Source organism: Pholis gunnellus, assembly GCF_910591455.1.
Source record: "Pholis gunnellus genome assembly, chromosome: 24".
NCBI lineage: Eukaryota > Metazoa > Chordata > Actinopteri > Perciformes > Pholidae > Pholis > Pholis gunnellus.
In genome coordinates this window covers 10,903,908-10,926,625 of record NC_136551.1, presented here as the reverse complement: position 1 = coordinate 10,926,625, position 22,718 = coordinate 10,903,908, and the positions used below count along the sequence as shown (strand labels likewise).

At 47.0% G+C, this 22,718-nt stretch overlaps 1 protein-coding gene across 1 annotated transcript; it reads left to right on the top strand.

The window, feature by feature from the left end:
* Positions 1–539: 539 nt before the first annotated feature.
* On the top strand, positions 540–22,425 carry nalf1a (NALCN channel auxiliary factor 1a). The gene is made up of 3 exons (XM_079185455.1): positions 540–1,694; positions 20,665–20,836; positions 21,730–22,425. Exons 1-3 carry the CDS (start codon positions 1,008–1,010, stop codon positions 22,026–22,028), a joined length of 1,158 nt encoding a protein of 385 aa, XP_079041581.1. The 5' UTR covers positions 540–1,007; the 3' UTR covers positions 22,029–22,425.
* The last annotated feature ends 293 nt before the right edge of the window (positions 22,426–22,718 follow it).

The following is a 22,718-nucleotide window of genomic DNA, read 5'->3' as shown; positions in this document are numbered from 1 at the left end:
ATAAAATATATGTATCTGAAACATAGTATGAAGTTGTTGTTTTTTTAAATGTAAACTGTGTGGTGATTCAAAATTCTGAATACATTATTATTTCCAATGCTTTATTGTGCTGCATTTGTAAATGCACTAGAAGGCTACTCGCTTTTTTGTCTACAAATCTGTAAAGTGACAATAAAACAACTCAAACACATTGAATAAAAGGAGGAAGCTGGCTCCTGGAAGAGGTACTCTACAGGTGTTCCTAAACTGGGGGTCGGGGTCTCACGATTTGAAGAGGGTGAGAGATAAGAAATAAAAAAATGTTTGTTTCTCTGTGACGTAGAATTATGTTTAATGGGTCACAAATATAAATCAGTGATCAGGGTGAACAGAGGTTGGGAAACCTTTGTCTATATAACGGGACACATGAAACAAGTTTCTCAGGCACAAAAATAAACATGACCTTTATTTTGAATGCTGCACCCGGAAATGCTGACTTAACTCAGCTTCCTGCAAACACACACCGTCTCCTGGCGAACATGGCGGCAACTTGACAACGGCAGCGAGATGAAGACGGCGAGGGCTTGAACAAGAAAAGAGGTCCGTACCAGGCTGCAGGCCCATCCGCCGACACAAAGGCAGACAGCTTCGCCATGTTGGAAGAGGATAGCGCCCTTGTCCCTGCACGACCGAGGCCGGGGAAAACGTAAAAAACGCGTCGGTGAGTGTTTCTAAAAACGGAGTCGGGGCTACGCAGAGGAGCGGAGCGGCGCGGCGCGGAGCTCGGGGCGGGCGGGAGGACAGCGGCTTCACCGGTCAGCCATGGAGGATGCGGCCCGTGGTCGCCAGCGTCTAATTTCCCATCCGGCCCACGCTCGTTTTAATGGGAATTACCGCTGAACGCAAAGGCAAGCCGGGACAACCCACCGCCTGACATTCCGAGGGGAAGAAAACGCGAAGCGGACCCCCACGTCAATGACTGTTGCGGCAGAGGAGCCCCCACGGTGGAGTCGGCCGGTTCCCAAAATATGACCAGGGGTGCTGGGACGTGTCGGCAGCAAGAAGATGACGACGGCTTCCAAATCTGGCTCGAGCCCCCCCGCGACAACCAAAAGCCATTCACCGACTCCGAGAGGGCGCAGAGATGGCGACTGTCCTTGGCATCCCTCTTGTTCCTCACCATCCTCCTCTCTGATCACCTGTGGTTCTGCGCCGAGGCCAAGCTGGCCCGGACCCGGGTCAAGTTCGCGTCCTCCCACCTCCTCTCACCCCAGACCCACTCAGCACACAGCAGCCTCAGAGGAACCCCAGATGCTATTTTTATAGGAAACTCAACCAAACATGTGTGGCGTCTTGAAACTTGCCACCGGGATAGTTTGTCTAAGAACTGCTTCACTTTCGCAGACGCCGACCATTTGTGCGGGGGCCTTTCCGACAAAGAGGGGACGCCGGCTGTAAATATGAGCGATTTGTACCTTTCCTTTTGTAACTCCTACTCCCTGCTGGATTTGTTCTACGGGTCGACGAGTCCGGACAATTTGAACTGCAGCCTCGACGTGCTCGGCGACGGCGACACGGCCAGATGCAGCCTGTGCGTCCAGGCGTACCAGCGCTACGACCAGCACGCCCAGGAGAAATACGAGGACTTTGAGCTCCTGACTCAGAAATACGAGCCGGGGGCATATTCGGTGAGGACGTGCATGGAGCAGTGCAAGGTAGGCTGCAGAAAAGGGAAGGGGGGTTGGGGTTGGAGGGGTTGGAGGGGGGGGGGGGGGGGGGGTGTGTGTGTGTGGATGTGGTGGTGGCCATCTGTTGATTTGGGCCCGGATAGATGCCAGTTTTGGTCCTCCTCCTCCTCTTGTCGCCATGGAGACGGATGACAGATTCTAGGAGACTCCCGGCTCCGGCCCTCATGTTCATTCATCTCCTCATTGTGTTTAGGCCCCATGCTAATGTGCAGATGGAGGCCCTGCTCGTGTTTTTTCTTACAGCATCCGGAACCATTTCTCCATCTCCCCCGCTCCGGTCTGTGACATCGATGACCGCCCGGTGCCTCTCGCGGCTCACACACTCCCCACCGATTAGCCATCGATAACCCGGATGGGGTTGTTAGACCCGCACTGTTGCACGAGCCTTTTTTATGACGGTTTAATGAGCAGGAAGGAAGCTGTTGGCCTATGCAAACAACTCCGGGGGAGCCTGTGTATGTGTGAGTGTGTGTGTGTGTGTTGTCGCAGTCCGCCAGGTGTTCATCATGGCCGCCCCCACTCCATATCGAGAGCGTTTCATTAAAGTCAAGAGGTGGTTTCCCTGCCTAATGTGGCGGAAGGCTTTCTTCAGCCGGACTTGTGTTTGCTCATTACAAGGCCCGCGCGCATAGGGGCCTCGTGTCGGAGCCCGGGAAGAGCGCGGGGGGGAAGGGGGGGGGGGGGGGGGGGGTCTCGCTGTTTGATCACCGCGCGCACTGTTTACCCAGCTCACAACAAAACGCGAAGCGGGGGTCAGAGTGGGTTGTAACGGGGTGTCCGGGAGACGCGGAGGGCCACGAGAGGCTGCCTTCAGCACCGCGGAGAGGGCTCCCGAGCTGTCCGCGGTGCTGAATGGCGCTTCTCCCCCACCTCCCCCCTCGGGCTCCATTCACAGAAGCCCTGGCCAATCCCAGATGGCCTCCATTCACCCAACCGGTGGCAGAGACACGCGCACATATAGGCGTCAAAACGCGATTCTGATGAGGCCATCTGCACGCTTATACAAAACCAGTGCAACGCAGACGGAGCCACTGGGCCTAGACTGCAAGGCTAGCTTAAATTTAAAGGAGGAAGAACATAGAAGACTGTGTGTGTGTGTGTGTGTGTGTGTGTGTGTGTGTGTGTGTGTGTGTGTGTGTGTTGTATTCATCAAACAATGATTCACTTTATTTTATATTCTCTGTTGGATGTTTTAATCCCAGCAAAGACAACACAGCTTTTTCTTTTATACAGTAGGAAAAGATAATTCAGCATTCATACAAATTTCACAACGTAAACACACACACACACACACACACACACACACACACACAAACTTTGTGCACACGCGAAGTCGAGCTTTCACGTATCTTGTGCAGTTCCAGCTGTATATGGGAAGGGTTTAAAGCTGCGCTGATGTTTGGATTCATTCTGTTCGGTGCAGTTAGTCGACAACTCGTTGTAGTTGGATCTTGGACTTTTTGTGCCAACAAAACCAGGCGTTAGAAGACCTTTTTTTGGGGGGACGATTAACAGATGAAACAATGGTCGGATGAATCAACAGCAGACAAAATAACCAGTCGCAGCCCCAGTTCTCATATTTCCCATGAATCATCGTCGCTGGAAGCTCAACACACTCATCACACCAAGGTTCTTTACTTATGTTGCGTCGGTAAAGCCCGACCGCAGCTACTTCAGGGTTTAACTTCAAGGTTGGTCGGTTGCCGGCTGTAGAATATGCAATCATGTCACACAGGAAAAGAAAAGGCGATGGCCGCGATTGTGAAATAGACGTGCCGTGCCGGCAAGTATCAGCCATTGATGGGAGCCTTTCCTTTCCTCCGCGAGCTGACCTCCTGACACTCGGAGAGAAAACAGTCATTTAGCCACGCTGACTAATTCCTTCAACACTGACCGCATTTTCTCCATCGCCTTCTTGATTATAGGTTTTGGTCCCGCGCGGCCGGCAGCGGCGCAGGAGCGAACGGTGCCAACTCGAAAGCGGTAATGTCGAGCTCTCGTCGAGTTAATGGCTACCTGCCTTCAAGAGGAGCTCAGGCGGGTGCTTGCTGTGCGAGCTGTCTGAAATACAGCAAGACGGGACTGAACACACCGACCAAACACGAGAACCAGAGGAAGGTCTCTGACACCTCAAGTGTTGATGTTTGACATGGAGAGCTGCGTTGTTTGTTTGCGCGGTCCGCAGGTGGCGCTTTGATTCCTCTAGCCCGAGGTGAAACATCACATGCTGTTCCTCGCGATGGGATTCTCCATCGTCTGACTGTGTGAAACACATGACTGTGATATATACATGCTGATACATCTGTAATAATCAATAATAATAACTATGAAAGTGGCTGAGGTGGGACGAGCAAAACGACCCCGAAAGGCTGCTTTGAGGCCTACAAACATGGTGTTTTGTTGTTACTCTCTTCATCGATTAATCTGGAGGTTGTTTTCTCTTTAATTCATTAGTCATTAGTCGGAAATGTCAGGACATAATTGCATCTCTCGCTGGTTTGAGGTGGGCATCGATTGTGGTAGTTTGTGGCAGGGCGATAATTAAATATGATGACTACAGTATACAAAACCATATGGTTATTTCATATCGACTATTATTTATTGAATTACCAGAAATCTTGCTGTGTTGTACTATTGTTATTGAGATATGAAATGAACTATATTGAGTTCAGACCCAGACCCAGTTTTGATAACTGGATTCACATTTGTTTATTAATACTATGTGTATTTGTATGGAGGCCTTTATTTGATCCAGTTTGTCTTGAGCTTGGGCATAAACTAAATACAATGAACTAATCTAAAGCTTACAGAGTGAGAGACCGGGGGTCCCCTCAGGAGCCCCTTTAGAGGTTTAATCCGGCCCTGCTGGGGATGGAACGCGCAACACGTGGTTTGTCAGGGTTTCCCCGCCAGAAACGAGGCGTTTGAGGGCTCTTGGTTTCGTAGAAACACCTTTTCACAAGCTGGCGATCTGTTTGACGACAGCAGTGAATGCTCTGCTGCACAGGTGTCTGCAGCCTTATTCCTCCCTGGCAGTTTCACTCATTTGTGAGCTAAAAAGACGGATCTCTCTCCCTGCTTATTCTCTGTCTGCAGCTACTGTGTTGTAAAATACTTTCAGAACCAATCACTGATGAGCCACACACACACACACACACACACACACGCTCCAGGTCCAATTGAATGTCTAATCTTAGCCGGTGTTGTGTGCGAGTGGAAAGGAGGACAGCGTCCACGGCGTCCTCCTCTCTTCAGATCATTGTCCACCGCCCACATCTGCATTGATCTGAGCTCCTTTTGAGCCGGAGGGACGGGTGGCAGCAATACCAAGAGGTTGATCCCTATCGATTTGCGCCGAGCCCCTCCGCCATCTCTCGTCCTTCATTTGAGCTCCTCCGAACGACATAGGGCAGTGAAGACATCATGTCACTATCTGAACCTGTCTGATTATGCAAAATACCTGTGTGTGTGTGTGTGTGTGTGTGCGTGCGTGCTTTAGGTAGACCGAGCTGCACTCTCCTCATCTGTTACCTCCCATCTACATCATGACAGTGGACGGTTATGCCATTCAGCAGTAAATGATGTGTAACAACAAGGATATCGGTTCTCAGTTGGGGGGGTAGGCACTGAAACACAATCTAAACACAGATGGAGCCTCATGAAAAAGGCTTGAGCTCCACATTTTAAATCTGTCCTTTTAACGGAGTCTCGCCAAAATGTGCAAAAAGTTCAATCACATGTTGATCGCCCGACTTCTCCTTCTGCGCCTCCTCCATTTGGTTTATGGCTAAATACCTGTAAAGTTAATGACATTCCCACCGGCAGTTAAGCGAGCGCTAGCATGCTAACACGCTAACACGGTATACATTACCTGCTGCATGTTAGCCAGGCAGCAACCTCCGGTTCTGCTGAGTGAAGCTGATGCGGAAGTCTCTTTAAACGTGCATTCTCTCTACTGACCAGCAGGGGGCGACTCCTCTGACTGTATAGAAGTCTATGAGAAAATGACTCTACTTGTCTCTTGAATTATTACCTCAGTAAACATTGTAAACATACAGCATGATGTCATTTAGCAGACCCCCTGTACTTGACAACAAGACACACTCTCTCATCCCCAAATCTATCATTAATCTTAGAGTAACGAATGTGGTTTATCTCATCTGCATGAATATCCTGTGACCACTCGTGCCTTTATTAAAGTAAATGCTGCCTTTGTTAGCCTTTTATTCGTCACTCATATTGGCTCCAGCCTCGTGCGCATTAATGAGCGACGGGTCGTTGCATCGGCCACCCGTCCAGGTTGCACACGGAAGCGCTCACATGTGTGAACGCTGACCTTGGAGAGGGCTTTGTCCCTTCGAGATGCTGGGCCCGCTCCACGACGGCCCCTTTTTTATGAATGGGCAGATCCCTGAGCGGCATGCCAATGAGCCGGGGAGGAGAGAGAGGGAGAGAGAGAGAGGGAGGGGGAGGGAGGGAGGGAGGCTAGCTGCTGCAGTGCACGGCAGCGCTTCCATATTGTTTGAACTGTGATCGGAGAGCCGATCCGATCACGTGAGATAACAGCAGGGCTGGCGGAGGGAGGGGGACCGCACCATGGGGGATACAGGGGTTAAAGTGGGTTACCCAATTAATAGGCCTCATTTAACCTCTGTGGCATTTCCATTATGGCTGCCATGTGAAGTAATTCCTCTGGCCTACAGTAATGTTGTCAATCAAAGGTGGAGATTGTAATTAAAGCTGCATTGTCACTTTGTAATGATTCCATTTATGGAACTAATAGCATTCCCATCAGCCTCAACTGTACTTTGTGTTTAGCGCTCATTATGTTAGCATGTTAACACTTTACACTCAGATGGTGGGCACGGTAAACATTGCGCGTTTTCATTGCTAGCATGCTGACGTTAGCATTCAGCTAAAAGCACTTCCTGTATGGTAAACAAGTTCAGCAGCTTCTTTTTGGGTCACTTTTTTCTTTGAAACAAATTTATCCTAAATGATATATTTAATGTATTTCACAAAAGAAAAATTGAATGGCATCAGATTTTAAAGAGGCACACTTCCATAAATCTGGCAAAAATGTAAGCAGCAGTGGCTCGAAACTACATTTCCCATAATGCCACTCAGTGGTCTTTCAAACTCCAGTCTCTACTACGTGATGCAGGCTTTCTGTCACACATTTGAAGTGTCAAGCCCAACGAGTCAAAGTTGACACAACCCCGATGATGTCATCGATGAGGTAAACCTGATGATGTCGTCAGGGTTACCTCAAATCGGGCTTGAGACTTCACATTTCACTCAGACTTTAACAAGCTCCCTGCGACATATTACTGATTCAAGTAAAATGATGTTGGTGTCTAAAAATCTGTGGAGTTTGCCCTTTTCCCTTTGTTGTGTAAAAGTTTTTAAAGTGTATGTCGCCCAGAAGAAAACACACACAGACACACACACGCACACACACACACACACACACACACACACACACACACACACACACACACACACACACACACACACACACACACACACTCACAAATTGCATTCTTAAACAAAATCTTCCCCCGAGATGAATCGCATTTAGTTGCCGTTCTCCTGAGCACCACCGAAATGTAATTATAGTAAAAACATTCATTACTTTGGCTTCGTAATTGTGAGAAAATGAAGATGTTGCACCCCCCCCCCCCCGTGAAACACCTGAGGGTCAGACTAATACCTTCATACATTTATGGGCATGACATCAATTAGTCTAACAGTCATACTGTCTGCATCGGTATTTGAATGGATTATTCTTTTACAGGGACAGATATAAGCCTGAATGCATATCCGTGTGCTGTATTTAAATAATGTAGAGCGTTCAGGAGCAGGGTGGAGGTTTTGTGTCCTTGTTCGGCGGGGAGAGGCATTGTCCACAGCTGGTGGTGTCAGATAGGAAAACTGATGACTGTGTAATTCAGATATCCTGTGGGGCGCCTCCAGATGATCACATCTAAATCCCCGCACCACTTGGCACTAATGGGATTATCCGACTTCCCCTTATTCCCCGGGAAGGCACCTCTCTCTCTCTCTCTCTCTCTCTCCCCGTGTGCCCCCCTTTTGTAAAAGCGTGTTCAAACCCGGTCTGGATGTATACAGTGGACTAGGTAAAAGGTTAGAATCTCCGTTAAGCTCCGTGTGGCCCATTAGGATGATTGAGGATGATGCTCCCGTTAAATGAATTGTCAGTCACTGGACATGCGTTTTATTTATGAGAGCGCCGGGCGGCGGTTTGCCTATTGTGCAGTTCCTTCCATTAAATTGCTCAATGCATGATGGACGCTTCTGTCTTATGCATTAAGTTGATATGATACAGTGTGACAGACTAATGCACTGCCGGCATAAGATTCATAGGACAAAAAAGAAAGACAGAAATGGGATATAGTCTCGGAGTTAACGTCCACTCACATCAGAAGGTGGCTAAAATACTACGTGTATACACAGGGCTGGTTGGTTAACTATTATAGCTGGCAAGCTAATTGCTAACACGCTAGCAAGCCGGGCAACATGCTAGCACTAGTCAGTAACACTGGCTGTCAAAGTTTCTGTTTTACCCGTGTAGGCGGGAAACAAGCTCTCTGATGCTAGCGAGCTTGCTAACTGTCGGTTAACAGTCAGTTAGCGAGCTAGCATAGTTGCTACTGCGACAGTAAGTTTACACAGTTCTCCTGTCTCAGTAACTCAGACAGCAACTGTCTGCCAACGATGGACAATGTAACCCAGTCCAATCAGAGCCTTGTTGTCAGCTAATGTTAGTCCATCTCTCAATACTTTAGCACTTCCCTAATGTCTCTGTGGCACAGCCCTAAGCCCATTGGTTCATACTGAAGATGTATTTCTCACAGATATTTAGTTTCATTTTTGAAAAGAGCTCAGTAGTTTCCAAAAAGAGCTGAGCACTTACATTTTTTAGCAAATGCTATTTAAACAGGAGGAAATGGTAGCATATGTTTGGGACTATTTTCAGCTGCGGATTGATCCACATTTGGTGCTCTCGTGAGTATTTGTGACAACAGGATGGTGTATGTGGGATTGAGTCAATAATAAACTACAGTGCGTGTGTTCGTGGCAGGGCTGTAGTCCTTGAGTCCAGTCTCGAGACCACTTTTTTAAAAAGTCTTTCACTTGTCTTGGACTTGTGCCTCGTTGGTCTCCGGCCCGGCTATTGAGAACTGATCAGGTTGTTCCTGGCCGCTGATTTGGGATCAGTTGTACATAGGCTGTCCTGAATCTCCGTGTCTCCTATATGCATTCAACAGCGGTGCAGTGACACTGCTAAATACCTAGCGCCACTGCTAAATGCTTCAGGTCACTGCTAAATGCTGCTAAATGCTGCTTAAATTATCCTTAGGATAAGTTGGTCTGGACTACAGTCCTGGTTCGTTTCAGTTTACTTCCATGTCTGTCCAAAATGTCATTACATTTGATCCTATAAGACATTATTTTGTGAAATTGTCATAATTAGCATATGAATTCTTGAGTTATGGCCAAAAACGTGTTGTTGTGAGGCCACAGTGACCTTTGACCGGCAAATTCTAATCGGGTTAATCTTGAGTCCAAGACGTTTGTGCCACATTTGAAGAACTTCCCTCGAGGCCAATCACAGAAACATGTTGAACCGATTTCAGTGATGGAAAGATGTTTTGCAGTGATGGAATCAATCAGACTCAGAGCGATTTTCTTTTGTGTTGGCGCATTCCTTTAACAGTGTCGTTTTTTAACTTAAGGTAAAGCTCTGTAAACAAAGAAAACACTGAACACAGAAGGAACAGTTGGTGGCGCAGAAGGCGAGTCTGCAGAGGAAGTACATCACAAACAAAACCGTTTGTTTTGGTTTTGATTTCAGTTTCTGCAACTTCTACAGTAATATTCTCCATGTTTCAGCTGTATCATATGGTTCATAGGTCATTTAACGGAAATACTAATAGTAATAAAACTTCATTTCAGCTTTTTAGTTTTCCTTTTAAACTTCTTTAAAGGAAAGAAGTGATGATACGCTGTATTAAATACTGCCCATCGTGTGGAATCAACACAGCCCAAACCGGATGCAGGAAGAGGTTTTCATGGAGTATCAATCAATCAAACATCCGCCGAGTGGCCCCCTGAGTCGGGGGCCCCCCTGCAGCGCTTCGAGGAGGGCCCCTCTGACATCTCCCCCCGCTCTTCGACGGCTCCGTAATAACAGGAGAAGTTAAAAAGGGGGACCCTCTCTGAACCGGCCTCTAAAATGTCCCGGAGATATCGGCGAGGTTCTCCCGCAGTCACAAGGCCGTGATGCGGGGGATATCATCGCAGGGAGCTCGTGGGCGGACTGGGAGGCCTCTTGGCTGTTTAACTATCAATTTGTCCTTGTATGTTTATGATTCATTCCTGGAGAGCTTTTTATTAACATTTCTGAAGTGTGATATAGCCGACTGGTGTCTGAGAGAGTTCGCTTTATGCCACAGCTGTCTTCTTGGCAAATAAACACTATTTAGTTTTACGTTCTTCCTGAATAAAAGACGATGACACCCCCCCTCCCACTCCCCCTCTCGTTCTCCGGCTGTGGCAGATTCATGTTCACACTGACAGTGTTGCATAAGGACCGCCGCCTTGACCACAGTTATCTGCCCTCCATCACTCACACAATGATCTTTCACATTGTCTCTACCCTCCAGGCCAATAAATCTATATGCTGATTGCTCCCCCCCCCCCCCCCCCCCCCCCCACACACACCCCAGACCTGTCCTCCTCATTCCCTCACTCTCATTACGGCCAACACTCGGCCGATAATCATCGTCTTGCACAGTATTTACCTCGGAGCGGCGATCACGAGTGATGTCATGCGTATGTGTGAAGATGAGAGTGGGCATCTCCATGTTGTGTGGTGCAATTTTGCAACTCAAGCACTGTACAACCTTTACCTGAGTATTTCCATTTTATACAGCTTTATAGGAGGAAATATTGATATTTTTACTCCACTAACTTTATTTCACAGCCAGGGTTATAGTTACAACGTATACTTATACAACGGTTCGTATGATATCTTGGAAAGTTTCTCCTCATTTTCCTACCAAAGTCCAGCAACAGTCTTTTTTTTTAAATTCAGTCGATATGTCCCGGCTCGAGCCTCCTGCAGACAGCAGCCTCCCAGAGCTCTGATCCAGCTGAGAATGAACTCTTCAAAACCTTTGAAAGAGGTTGCAGAGCTGGAGCCGTGCCAAGGGGGATTCCCCCCCCCCCCCCCCCCCCCCCCCCCCCCCCCCCCCCCCCCCCCCCCCGAACCAGAGCACCGCTTGATCTGTGACAACGTGAAACCAAACCTGCTATCTGTCCCGATAAGCTTTGCTCCCGGCAGCAGAGAGGATCTTGACATCAGCGGAGAGCCAGTTGTTAGACCCCCACCTGTTTTGTAATCTTAACGGATTCGTTGCCGCGGCAAATCCTGCCATACACATTCATGACCACGTTTTTTCTCAGAACTGATCTGCAAAACACGGCTCGGGGGGGGGAAACGAGAGGCTGACTGGCGGATCCGCGCTCTGACCGACGTCCCACAATGCCGCGTTGCTCCACGGGGGCATTTCCAGTTAAAGGGTCCAGGGTTTGTGGAAGCCTCCGGGGGGGCCTGTCAATACGATTGACGGGTCGCGAGCTAAGAATGTGCTGCTTGGTGTTGTGTGGGGATCAGATGCTGACGCTGAATCGCTAAAGCTGTATAACCCAAAAGAGATTACATAGAATGTTTAAATACCTGAACGTCATATTAAAGTGGCAGTATCTAGCATTTAGATGCTCACATTGGTTTGGGGATGTCCCAGCCGAGCAGCCACAAGCAACAGAAGGAGCTGAAACCTCAAGTGTAACAGCAGCACAAGCTCCGGAGGCCTGTCGATACCTTTTATGGATCACTAATCAAGGCCTCTGTTTACTGTTACTGACGGCTTGCTTCTTGCTTCTGACACGGCATCTCGTTACGTGTTTCCGTTCGCTTTGTGAACATGTATTTATAGCCGTTTGCACATACGTATGCAGTTTGCTCACTGCATACGTATTTTGGAGTGAAAAGTTTCCTTTTTTAGTTTACAGATATTGTACAATTAAAAAAAAAAGCATAATCAATTGGCATCCATAGTTTTGATGATGTATTAAAAGCTGCTTAGAGTTACTGGCAGGACGTTAGAAAGCTCATTTCCTTTCTAATATCCATTTTATTTTGCTGTGAAAACTCCTTCAAACAACAGGATTCATTCACGTTTATTGGCAACAACTACATTTTACAAGATTACATTTGAACACATCTTGGTTAGTGTCATAATCTACCTTCACATGATGGCAATTACTTACAACAAAATACGTTTTTAATGTCTTTAAGGTTGTTCCTCCGCTGCTTATTTTGCGACCAGTTGTGAGTTTTATCTGGTCAGAGGTGTCGGGAACTATCGCTCGGACCGAGTTCCCCCTTCCAGTGTCTCAAACCTTCATGCCATTGCTCACCAGACTGTTATTCACAAGAGAAACCACGTTTAGGCTCTGTTACATTTGTAGTCCTCCGTCCTCAGACCCGTCTTTGACCCTACTGCTCCTAGAGTAGCACTTGTTGCTGGAAGATGACACGGTGGACGTGCAAACAAGGGTTGCACCGAGATTGCAAAACCATCTTCTCTTCGATGAAAAAAAAGCGCTCTGCCTCGGAGTTTCATTTTCCAGAAATGCGCACACACACACACAGCACCTGGATTCGTTACATCACCGGGGGATGGGATGTAATAAGTACGGACATCAATGCAGGAGGACAGACGCCCGTATACATCCCCGTCCTGCCGGATTATCCCGGGGTTGCGTCAGTGGGAGCGCATCAAAGTCCTGTCAACAACACTTTGTCAGTTTCTTTTTATGTTGTGTTGTGTGTGTGTGTGTGTGTGTGGCATATGAAAATAGTCCTTTTGAAAATGTCTCGTAAAATCGACCAGGTGACCTCATCCAATGTATCAGGAATTCATTCTTTTTTTGCACACTCAGGACAATAATGGCGCTATAAGAAGAAGAAAACACAGCCCAGGTAGTGTGAGAGCCGCTTCCTGTCCTCCCGCGGCCACGATTTGTGCGAGTGGCAATGATCTGTGTCATTCAGCTCATAACTGGGATCTCACTCTGTAGCTGACTCACATGCTTTTTATAGCCCGTCTCTGTCATTCCACTTTATAGCCGTGTGTGTGTGTGTGTGTGTCTGTGTGTCTGTGTGTCTGACTGAGACACACCGTCCTGCTGAGAAGAAAGAGAGTGTTGATACTCGAGTTAAAGTTCCGACACACCCGGGAGTGTAAACCAGCACGGGTACAGCTCAGGGATGCACCACTACTGGCTGAACATGTGCTTTTATTTTGGTGCTACGTCATTAGACGTCATTATGGCTTAAAGCTAGGTTAGGTGAAGCAGCACAAACCAAGGGAGGAACCCGAATGCAGATTGGATGAAGATGCTTTTAATCAAACAAGTCTTGCAGGCACAGCCGGCAGAGCACAAGCAAACAGAACTCCACGTAGCAACAAAGACAAAAACGACAAAAGACAAAGGAGGCTAAATACACAAGGACAGGAGGGAGATAACGAGGGACAGGTGACCAGCAACAGGTGAAACTGGTCAACAAACAAAGGCAGGAAGTAAAACGAGACGCGTCACGACAGGAGAGGACTTTCAAACCAAAACGTGACAAAACCCAGAGTTCCATGACAAAAAGAGATTTGACATTTTATAGAAATACTATTCTAACACCGCTCTGTTGACAACAATGAGGCGAGATGCACTCTCATGTCTGTACACTTAGCATGAAGCTAGTGCCCGGAAGGTGGATGGCTTAGCTTAGCATAAACACTGGAAACAGCTAGCCCCTGCGCTTCAAAGCAATGAAAGAAATGGGTAAACTAGATGAATCTTGCATCTTAAGTATATCTCTCTGGGGTAATCGAATGTTGCATCTGTGTCTTCTTGGTGAGTACTCCAGCGTGAAGCAGCTTTTTTATGTTTCCCCGATACAGATGTCCTCCCAGTAATCGCCGTCGGCATTTGTTACAGATAAAGAAACTACAATTGCGAAGCAGTTTTTTGTTGAATCACAACAAGGCGATAAAAGTTATCATGTAACAGATGACAACACATCGCAACGTGGATATGAGAAAAGTCCTGGTTGTTTTGAAAAGTGCTTCTTCTATGATTTTTATGTTGCAGCTGCAGCTTTTTTTTGGGAGTCATTTCAGCTTGACATTTTCCTCGCGGCGGTGGTAATTTCCCAAATTTGAGCAAACCTACGACGGTCCTCCTGTCTGCGGGGCGAGCTCCCCCACAGCCCCTCTCTGTGTCGGATGACAGGCGCGTGAATGGTGATTGGTGGGGGGGGAGCCCTTCTCCAAAGAGCTGCTTTGCTCGTCAGATTTAACAGGAGCTGTCGGCCTGGGACTGCTGGACGCTGGCGGAATGACCAAAGCTGACCTGCTGTGAGGGGTGTTATCCATCTGAGCCGAGCTGTGGGTTCCCTGAGCAGAGGGGAAACGCAGTATTATAAGGGTCATCTCGTCACATCATGAACGTGACATTTCACTCTCTGCTGGTTGCTAATTTGTATCACATTGAGCGCCCCATGCAGCATCAGTACATTATGAAATAGTGTGTCACCCCCACCCACCCCAACACACACACACACACACACACACACACACTCCCCGCGGAGACACGGCTGCGACAGCATTCGCTTTGGGCATGTTTTTCCGCTCTCAGATTGATTGATGCTACATGACAGCACACAAGCAGAACTCCCCTCCCCACTCCCATCTCGCAGGTATCAGATGCACACTTCTTTTTCTACCTGCCAATTATTTGATGTGCCAGACAGGAGCACAAACTCAGTGCATTTTAAATGGAACTGGTTGCTAAGAAATCAGCAGTACCATTGGTGTTTTGTTTTGACCTTGTGTAGTTCAGTTGGTTTAATTAGTATTTCACAAAAAGAGGACATTTACATTTTTTGGCAGTGATGGTGCCCCCATATTAGAGTTCTCCTTGGGGGGCATGAAGTTTTGGTTCCGACTCATGATGCTGGTACAGCACTGGTTAATTTGATTAGTGCAATATGGTGTCTTTAGCAGACGTAGCTGTTGCTTATGCTGCGTTCCAGAAAACCCAAATTTCTGATATGACTGAAAAAAAAGAAGAAAATAAAAAGGCCATTTAAATTTAGAGTTGCTACTTGTAAACTCCATGTTTTGATAAAAATGATGGAGTAATGTACGAAGTGCTGAGTTTACTGGTCTGTTCATTGCTACGTGTTTTGACAGTCTGGTCGTTTGCCATTATCTTCGATTGGAACCATGGAAGAGAGACAGCTAACACCAGCTATAACATTATAGCTTCTATAATGTATAATAAACCCAACACTGCATGTGTGGGAGCTGCCAATGACTCAGATGTTTAGATAACACGAATAAAAAAAATACTGTGTGAATCAGTGCTTCTATTACCAAGCAAGGCTAACTTGCTTCCACTTCCAAGTTGTAGTAGTAGCAGCGTCCACTTATGCTAGGCTAACTAGCTTCCACTTCCAAGTTGTAGTAGTAGCAGCGTCCACTTATGCTAGTCTAACTAGCTTCCACTTCCAAGTTGTATTAGTAGCAGTGTCCACTTATGCTAGGCTAACTAGCTTCCACTTCCAAGTTGTAGTAGTAGCAGTGTCCACTTATGCTAGGCTAACTAGCTTCCACTTCCAAGTTGTAGTAGTAGCAGCGTCCACTCATGCTAAGCTAACTAGCTTCCACTTCCAAGTTGTAGTACTAGCAGCTTCCACTCGAGCTAGGCTAACTAGCTTCCACTTTCAAGTTGTAGTAGTAGCAGTGTCCACTTATGCTAGGCTAACTAGCTTCCACTTCCAAGTTGTAGTAGTAGCAGTGTCCACTTATGCTAGGCTAACTAGCTTCCACTTTCTGAGGGGAAGTACTAGCGGCTTCCACTCAAGCTTGGTCAATTAGCTTTCACTTTGAAACTTAAAACTAAAATATGTCCACAAATGTTTTCATCCTTTCTTATCCATTAGCTGCCGTAATATACTGTAGTTTATTTCCTTTCTGTATACTTTAATTGTATTTTAGACCACCTGATGCATTTTCTTCTAGTTTACGGTGGACTCTGGAGGAAAGTCTGAGGTTTCTTGGTTGAAGTTAATTAACAAAATATAACAGAAAAAGTAATATATACTGCATAGTCACAGTCATTCATCTGAGGTTCTGAACAGTATGTTCTGGCTGGTGAGCGCACTGCGTGCATAGAGAAAATGAGAAGCAGTCCACGACTTGTCCTACAGTCTGCTTCTTATATAATAGTAATAATCACTGTGGTGAAATTCAGATGCCAGCGCTGCTGACACTTATCTGCCAAAGCGTCAGCATTTGAATCTTAATTTTTTTGAATGTTATTTATAGGCTTTAAAAAGATTTGCATGCAAGCACTGGCAGAAAGTGCCTCACTGGCGCATTTTACATCTCTGCGTTAATTTAAACGTCCAAAACATCAGGATCGCCTTGATTTCACCTTTGATTTGATGAGTGCTGGTGCTGGCTGATGTGAGCGGGGTGAAGCGCCGCGTGTACACATGTTCCAGGCTGTGGGGCTGAAACGGTGGAAAGAGTTCACCAGCTTGGTGTCTTTCCCGTCGGCGTCTCCGGGCTTCAGTGCATTGTTTGATGCAGACTAAGCTGCATGGCGACAGAGGCTTCTTGAGTGCCAGGTTCCCATTCACACTGATCACACATTAGACTGATCGAATCAGACTCCAGGCCTGCTTCCTGACTAACTCAATTTACTCTCATACGCTTCCCTTTTCACGCTGAGCACACACACACACACACACACACACACACAGATACCTGGTTGTGTGCTTAAACATGTGCACACAAACAGAAAACCAACAGAGAGCGGGGCAGTACCCATTGAGCTCTAATGAAAAGCAGAAAAAGCCGTTACCGTGGCAACTGCCAGCATACATCTTCAGGAGGACCCAGATTTCCTGTCTGGCTGCGCTCGTATTGTTTTGGTTCCCTTTTGATAGCCGCAGCATCCCTAGACGGATTATCTCACAGCTGGGAAGAATTTATGCTAAATCATCGTGAATTAAACAACAGCCATTTGCACAGACGGGAAGTCACTGAAAATCCCCGGTCATGGATTGAACGCCCCCCAAAACCCTCCACAGAATACCAGACCCAAACATCAACTTAATCAGTGATCTGGGACATTTCTGTCTTGGCCTTGAGCCAGTTCCTCTGTAGAGTCCCACCACGGGGAGACCACTGCCGCCAAAAGCGGAGGTGACTTATCCACATCACCCTCCAACATACAAAGAAGTGTAGTCGACCGTGTTTATGAAGACAGAACATGGAGAGAAACATGTTGTTAACCCTGCACCACAAGGTTCAGATGGAGACAGATCTCCCATCAAGGCTCTGAAACCAGAGTGTTGACCTTTTTTTCTTTTTTGAAGGATGAGTGTATTTCCTGGAAAACAGAGTTTAACCCCCGCAGTACAGCGTATTCCTGTAAGTCATACGTGTCTGGAACGTTTGTGATTTTGCAAAGCATTCGGGTCCACAATGTGCTCATCATTATCATTCTCATCACCATCACCGTAATCAGATTGTTATAATTATTATAATTGCCCGTGCAGTGTTTGTTATCTTTGTATGGCGGTACACAAATCAGACCCCCATGTGATTTCTCAGCATTCAGATGTTGGAGGAGGGGCACATTCACCTTCTTTCAGAGTCTGGTGGAGGTTCTGGATGTAATTTTACCAAACATCCATAATGACAGTATCCAGTCCCATTTACGGAGCCATTCAGTGGTAAATGACACAAGGCATAATTAGCCGTGTGCAGTGTGTTCTGTAGGTGGCTATGGCTCATGCTAAATGTTAGCAATGGACAGGAAATGGAAAGACAGGAAAACTTAAAACTGTGACAAAATATTTTCTCAAGTATCTTCCGACTATAAACATTGATTTCCTACATGTACACGCAACATTTTTGAAGAAATTTGAGCTTATTTCACATTATTATAGCAGCTTTTGTGTTTTTGTTGCTTTGGTTTGAAGTGGGCAGGGCTTTGCTGGAAAGGAGAGGTCACATATTTCGGTGCACCAATCAGACTACAGCCTAGACTGTATGTAAGAGGTGGACGTCACCCATTGGTTTGTGGACTGACGTTTTTAAGGCCTTGAGTTCGGCGATTTCGCCGTCGCCATCTTGGATTACGGCTCTTGCCATGTTGTTGTTTTGCAACCAATAATCCGAAGTTACCATATTTGGAATGCAGAGGAGTGAGTAGTAGAGACCTGTCAATCACTGTGTAGCCCCGCCCCTAAAGCATCCCCTGCTTTATGGTCTGTGTGACTCTAAATGGACCATCATGTACTAAATGAACATCATGCTGTATTGAAGAAGACTTGAAACTAGAGATTGAGACCATAAACTCATGTTTACAATGTTTACTGAGGTAATAAATCAAGAGAGAAGTAGAGTCATTTTCTCATAGACTTCTATACAACCAGAGGAGTCGCCCCCTGGTGGACACTAGAGAGAATGCAGCTTTAAGGCACTTCTGCATTTACCCGGCAGTACTGGAGGTTGCCGCCCAGACTATAGCTGCGTGAATTTGATCACTTTCAATCAAACTGGATGAAGCAGGTTTGCTGAGTTCATGTGTGTTAAACTTTTAGTAATAATAATAAACAACTAAGACATTCAAAACTTTGATTGTTGACTACTTAGTGGAGAATATTTCATTTCTAAAGACACAGACACTTGCTTTCAAACTAAATAATGGGCCTTGCAAGGTATTGCTTTTGTATGTGTAAATCTAATACTCAAAGGTCATTATTCTCCCACTCGGTAATCACCTGATTGCCACTAATGCTTGGTTTTGTCCTGGTTTCATGACTTGGAAAAGGCTGTTGTGCCCCTCTTGAATGTGTCAGGTAGTCAAATGACTCTTAACGCTCTGCATCACTTAATAGCAGCACATTTCCTCGACTGTATTATTCAATGGACAGACCTTTCCCCTTGCACGTCTTTGTGATTTCTGCAAGAGGTGACTGGATATGTTGCCATCAGTGTCAGGTGAGCAGTGGAACGGTGAGTTGCTGTTGTTGACACAGTAGCCGTGTGTGGGTTGTGTTCACTTCCTTCAAGTGGGTAAAAACTCTGAAAACTTCTCACATTATCCTGTTAACACAAGACAGAACCCTCCACATCTGTTCCTTATTGGTGACGTTTTAGCCCTAGCAGTGTAGTTCTAGCAAATGTGGCTAATTAGCACTAAACTAAAATACTAATTAGCTAAAACGCTTACTGCTTATTAGCCATATATGTTAATTAGGAGCCTCATCTGTTGCTATTTAGCCAATGTTAGCATGCTAACACGCGGTAGCCTCAGTACAGCCTCACAGAGCTGCTAGCGTGGCTGTAGACTCATAATACAGGTTAGAACTTCATTTAATGCTGTTTACAGTTCAGGAGTTTATTATAGTCCAGCTTTGATCGAGGAGCTAGGAGAGATCTCCAAGGAGCCATGAGTGAGGACGCATGAGAACAGCCTTCAAGGAAGTGTTTTAATGGCTGACACGCCCCCTCATTGTTCATCAGTCATGTGATTGGACGCTGCAGCCGATCAGACTGATCAGATTTTTCTTCAGAGGAAAGGAAGTCTCTTGTATCTTAAAACATATTTCCTCGTTTCCTCTCTCCTCGCATGGTTTCCTTGCATCTCTCCATGCATCCCTGGTGGAAGGGACTAAGACGCACGGAAAGGATGCAAGTGAGGGGAAACAGGGATGCAATTAAGAGACTTGGGATGCACCCACAGACTCACATGAAGGCTGTTTATCGGACAGAGTGTCGACGACCTTTCACCCCACCGGGTTGGTGGAGTTCTTCATCCAAACACAGTCTCTGTACGCTGGACCAGCTGTTATTCCCCTTCTCTGGTGTTAATCCTGGTAAAAAGCAGAGATAGCTAAAAGTGACAGTGAATCCAGTCTGTGGACCCTCGGTTCATTTTGTCTCGCTAAGCTTCTCCAGGCCCGAGGCTTTGGCTATTACATGTCACCATCTGTCTTCTTCTGCACATACGTCTGTGCGTTTTGTACATTCTGCCTCCCGGTGAACTCGTGTGACTCGGAGGAGGGACAGGAACTTGAGTTTGATGACGTTGTTCGGGGCTTGATTTAGCATTGCATCGCTGTACACACCAACCTACATCTAAGAAGGCAAACCACTCGCTGGATGTGTGGCGGAGAACTGTCTGATTTTGAGAATCGATTATTAATTTTACAAGCAAAATTGTAATGAAATCTTCAGTTCCAGCCCATCATATGTGAGGATTTGGTGCTTTTCTTTGTCCAATATGACAGTGAACTGAATATATTTGTGTTTTGAACCGTTAGTCACACAAAACACGAGATTTGGAGACATTACCTTTGAAAATGAATTGATTAATTGAGGAAATAATGTGTTTCAGCCCTACTCTGGTGTTAAAGTGCCTTTAGCCTTTTGATGTTAAAAGGTTCTACATCTGCCGTCTCTCATAATCCATATCCCGTAAACAAGCACATTATCACTCTGGGTTTGGCATGCTGTACTTTCTGTTAGCTAATGCTCTGCAGGAAGATTTATTCAACGTCCCAGAAGGCTCTGCTTTGCAGACTTGGCGAATAACTCCTGAGCTTTCATTAATGCATGAAGTGCCGGGTATCCATTTTGGAAGTTTGTATCCGATGGTTTAAATATACATGCAAAGACTTTTTTCAGCCCGAATGTCTCTGGATGTACGACTCAACAGATGGAGGCCTGAGTTCATGTCATCCTCTCTTCTTCTTCCTTCCCAGACGGCCTATAAGCCCTGGCTGTGCGCTCAGTACTTCCCCACCACCCAGCTGTCCTGTCCGAGGAAGGTACCGTGCCACCAGTACTGCCTGGAGGTCCAGCAGAGCTGTCCGTTCATCCTGCCCGACAACGACGACCTGATCCACGGCGGCAGCCCCAGCTTCATCTGCACAGGTTAATACCAGGTCCTCCCGTCCTCCCGTCCTCCCGTCCTCCCGTCCTCCCGTCCTCCCCAACCGCCTCAGAGGAAAACAACATGTCAGGGAACGGTTCTCAAACGTGTGTCTTGTATCTGCTGGGTGGTGTTTCCTCAGGAACAAAAACAACAACAGTCTCTGAAGGCTTTCTGATGACATCTAGTGGTGCGTCTGAGCAGTGATGAGTTGAATGTTTGCTGTGCTTTGGTACAGTAGTGATCAGCACAGCCATGCTGGGGTTTGAGTTCAGGGACGGTGGAGACGTGATTAGTGGGGGAGGGAGTCTGACAGGAAGGACTCTCTCACTTTCACTCATCATGAAAATATATATATTAGAGATTAAATGTTCACTTTCCTTCACTTCAGCAAAAAGTTTTAGATTTATAAATCTCATATTGTAATTCAACTTTAGCCTTTTATTTATCTTCTATCTCTTTATTATGTCCGTCCCCACACGAGTCATTACAGAACAACCAGGTCCTCTCATGGCATCAGTAGAGACTTTAGGTCTTTGTTATAAGGAGCTCAGCTGAGGGTCACAGAGCCACGGACTGAGACCTGACGAGGATCCAGTGCAGGTCAGACTGTCGGTGCTGCTTTTAACCCAACTGGAGCAGGTTTCAGGCTCCAGATGCCCTACTTCTATCTGATCCTGGATTACATTACTATCATATTAGTTTGTGTTCCCATTAGAATATATACTAATGGACGTATTGTTATTATGATTCCGTCCCAGTCACGTGATGAATAGGGAACCCAAAAAAAAAAAAACCCAAATCACCTTGACACCCAGGTTTTAAAAAGTCATCATCTCTCTCTCTCTCTCTCTCTCTCTCTCTCTCTCTCTCTCTCTCTCTCTCTCTCTCTCAGGGATCCTGGCAGATCATCGATCAGACGGCGAGGCGGAGTGCTGCGACGTCCGGTGGGACCCCAGAATGGACAGCCCCTCAGGCGGGACACTAAAAAGGACTGCCTCCTCCTGCCAGCCCGAGGGGGCCTCGGTCACCTCCGCCGCCACCCCGAGGCTGTGCAGCGGGCGACTGAAGATCTGCCTGCTGGCCCTCGTCCTCCTACACACTGTCATCATCATCTCGGCCTCCCACAACTCCACGCTGGTGGGCGTGGCGGCTATTTTCTCGCCAGAGGAGAGCGCCTCTAACGAGGAGTGAACCTTTTTGGGGTTTGAATCCGGTGCGTCGCTGGGGAGCGGCGCCGGGGTTTTTGTTTTTCTTCTTGCGGGGCTGCCGGAGGACACGCTGGAGATGCCTCTACGACCTCGCCTGCCAACGAACCGTCAGCCACGGTGGGAGTGGGAGGGTTTTAACTGGAGCCCAAAGGTGCCGGGATTGGACGTCGAACCGAACCGAGGCGTTTGGAGAAGCGCCCCCTAAAGGACTGACCTCTTGCCACTTGAAACCTGCTCATTGTTTCTAACCCACCCAAATGTTTTCTAGCATATCCTCCCTCCCTCCCTCCCCCCCTCCCCCTCCCCTCCCCCGGCGTTTCCCGTGTGTATGGACGGCACGTCGAAGGAACAACAAACGGACATCGATGAAGTGTCGCGCACTCACTTACCTTTTTAGATTTTTGCTGCATTTCTTTCAGGTGCCTGAATGTTTTGTTTCTCCATCACCTCGGCGGCATCCGGCGTGTGTGCGATGCCGCTCGAGGGGCCCGTCGGGGGGGCCCACGCTCATCCATCATTCACCTCGTTTCTCTGCAAACAGGAATGTGTGGGGTTCCTCTATGTTCTTAACGTTCAGCATTGTGTTTCTCCCCCCCTTCCCCCACCACCGTACCCACGCGTTTTAGGACCTTAAGTGCTCTGAGACCGGCTCGCTTTCTCTTCTTCTTACTTG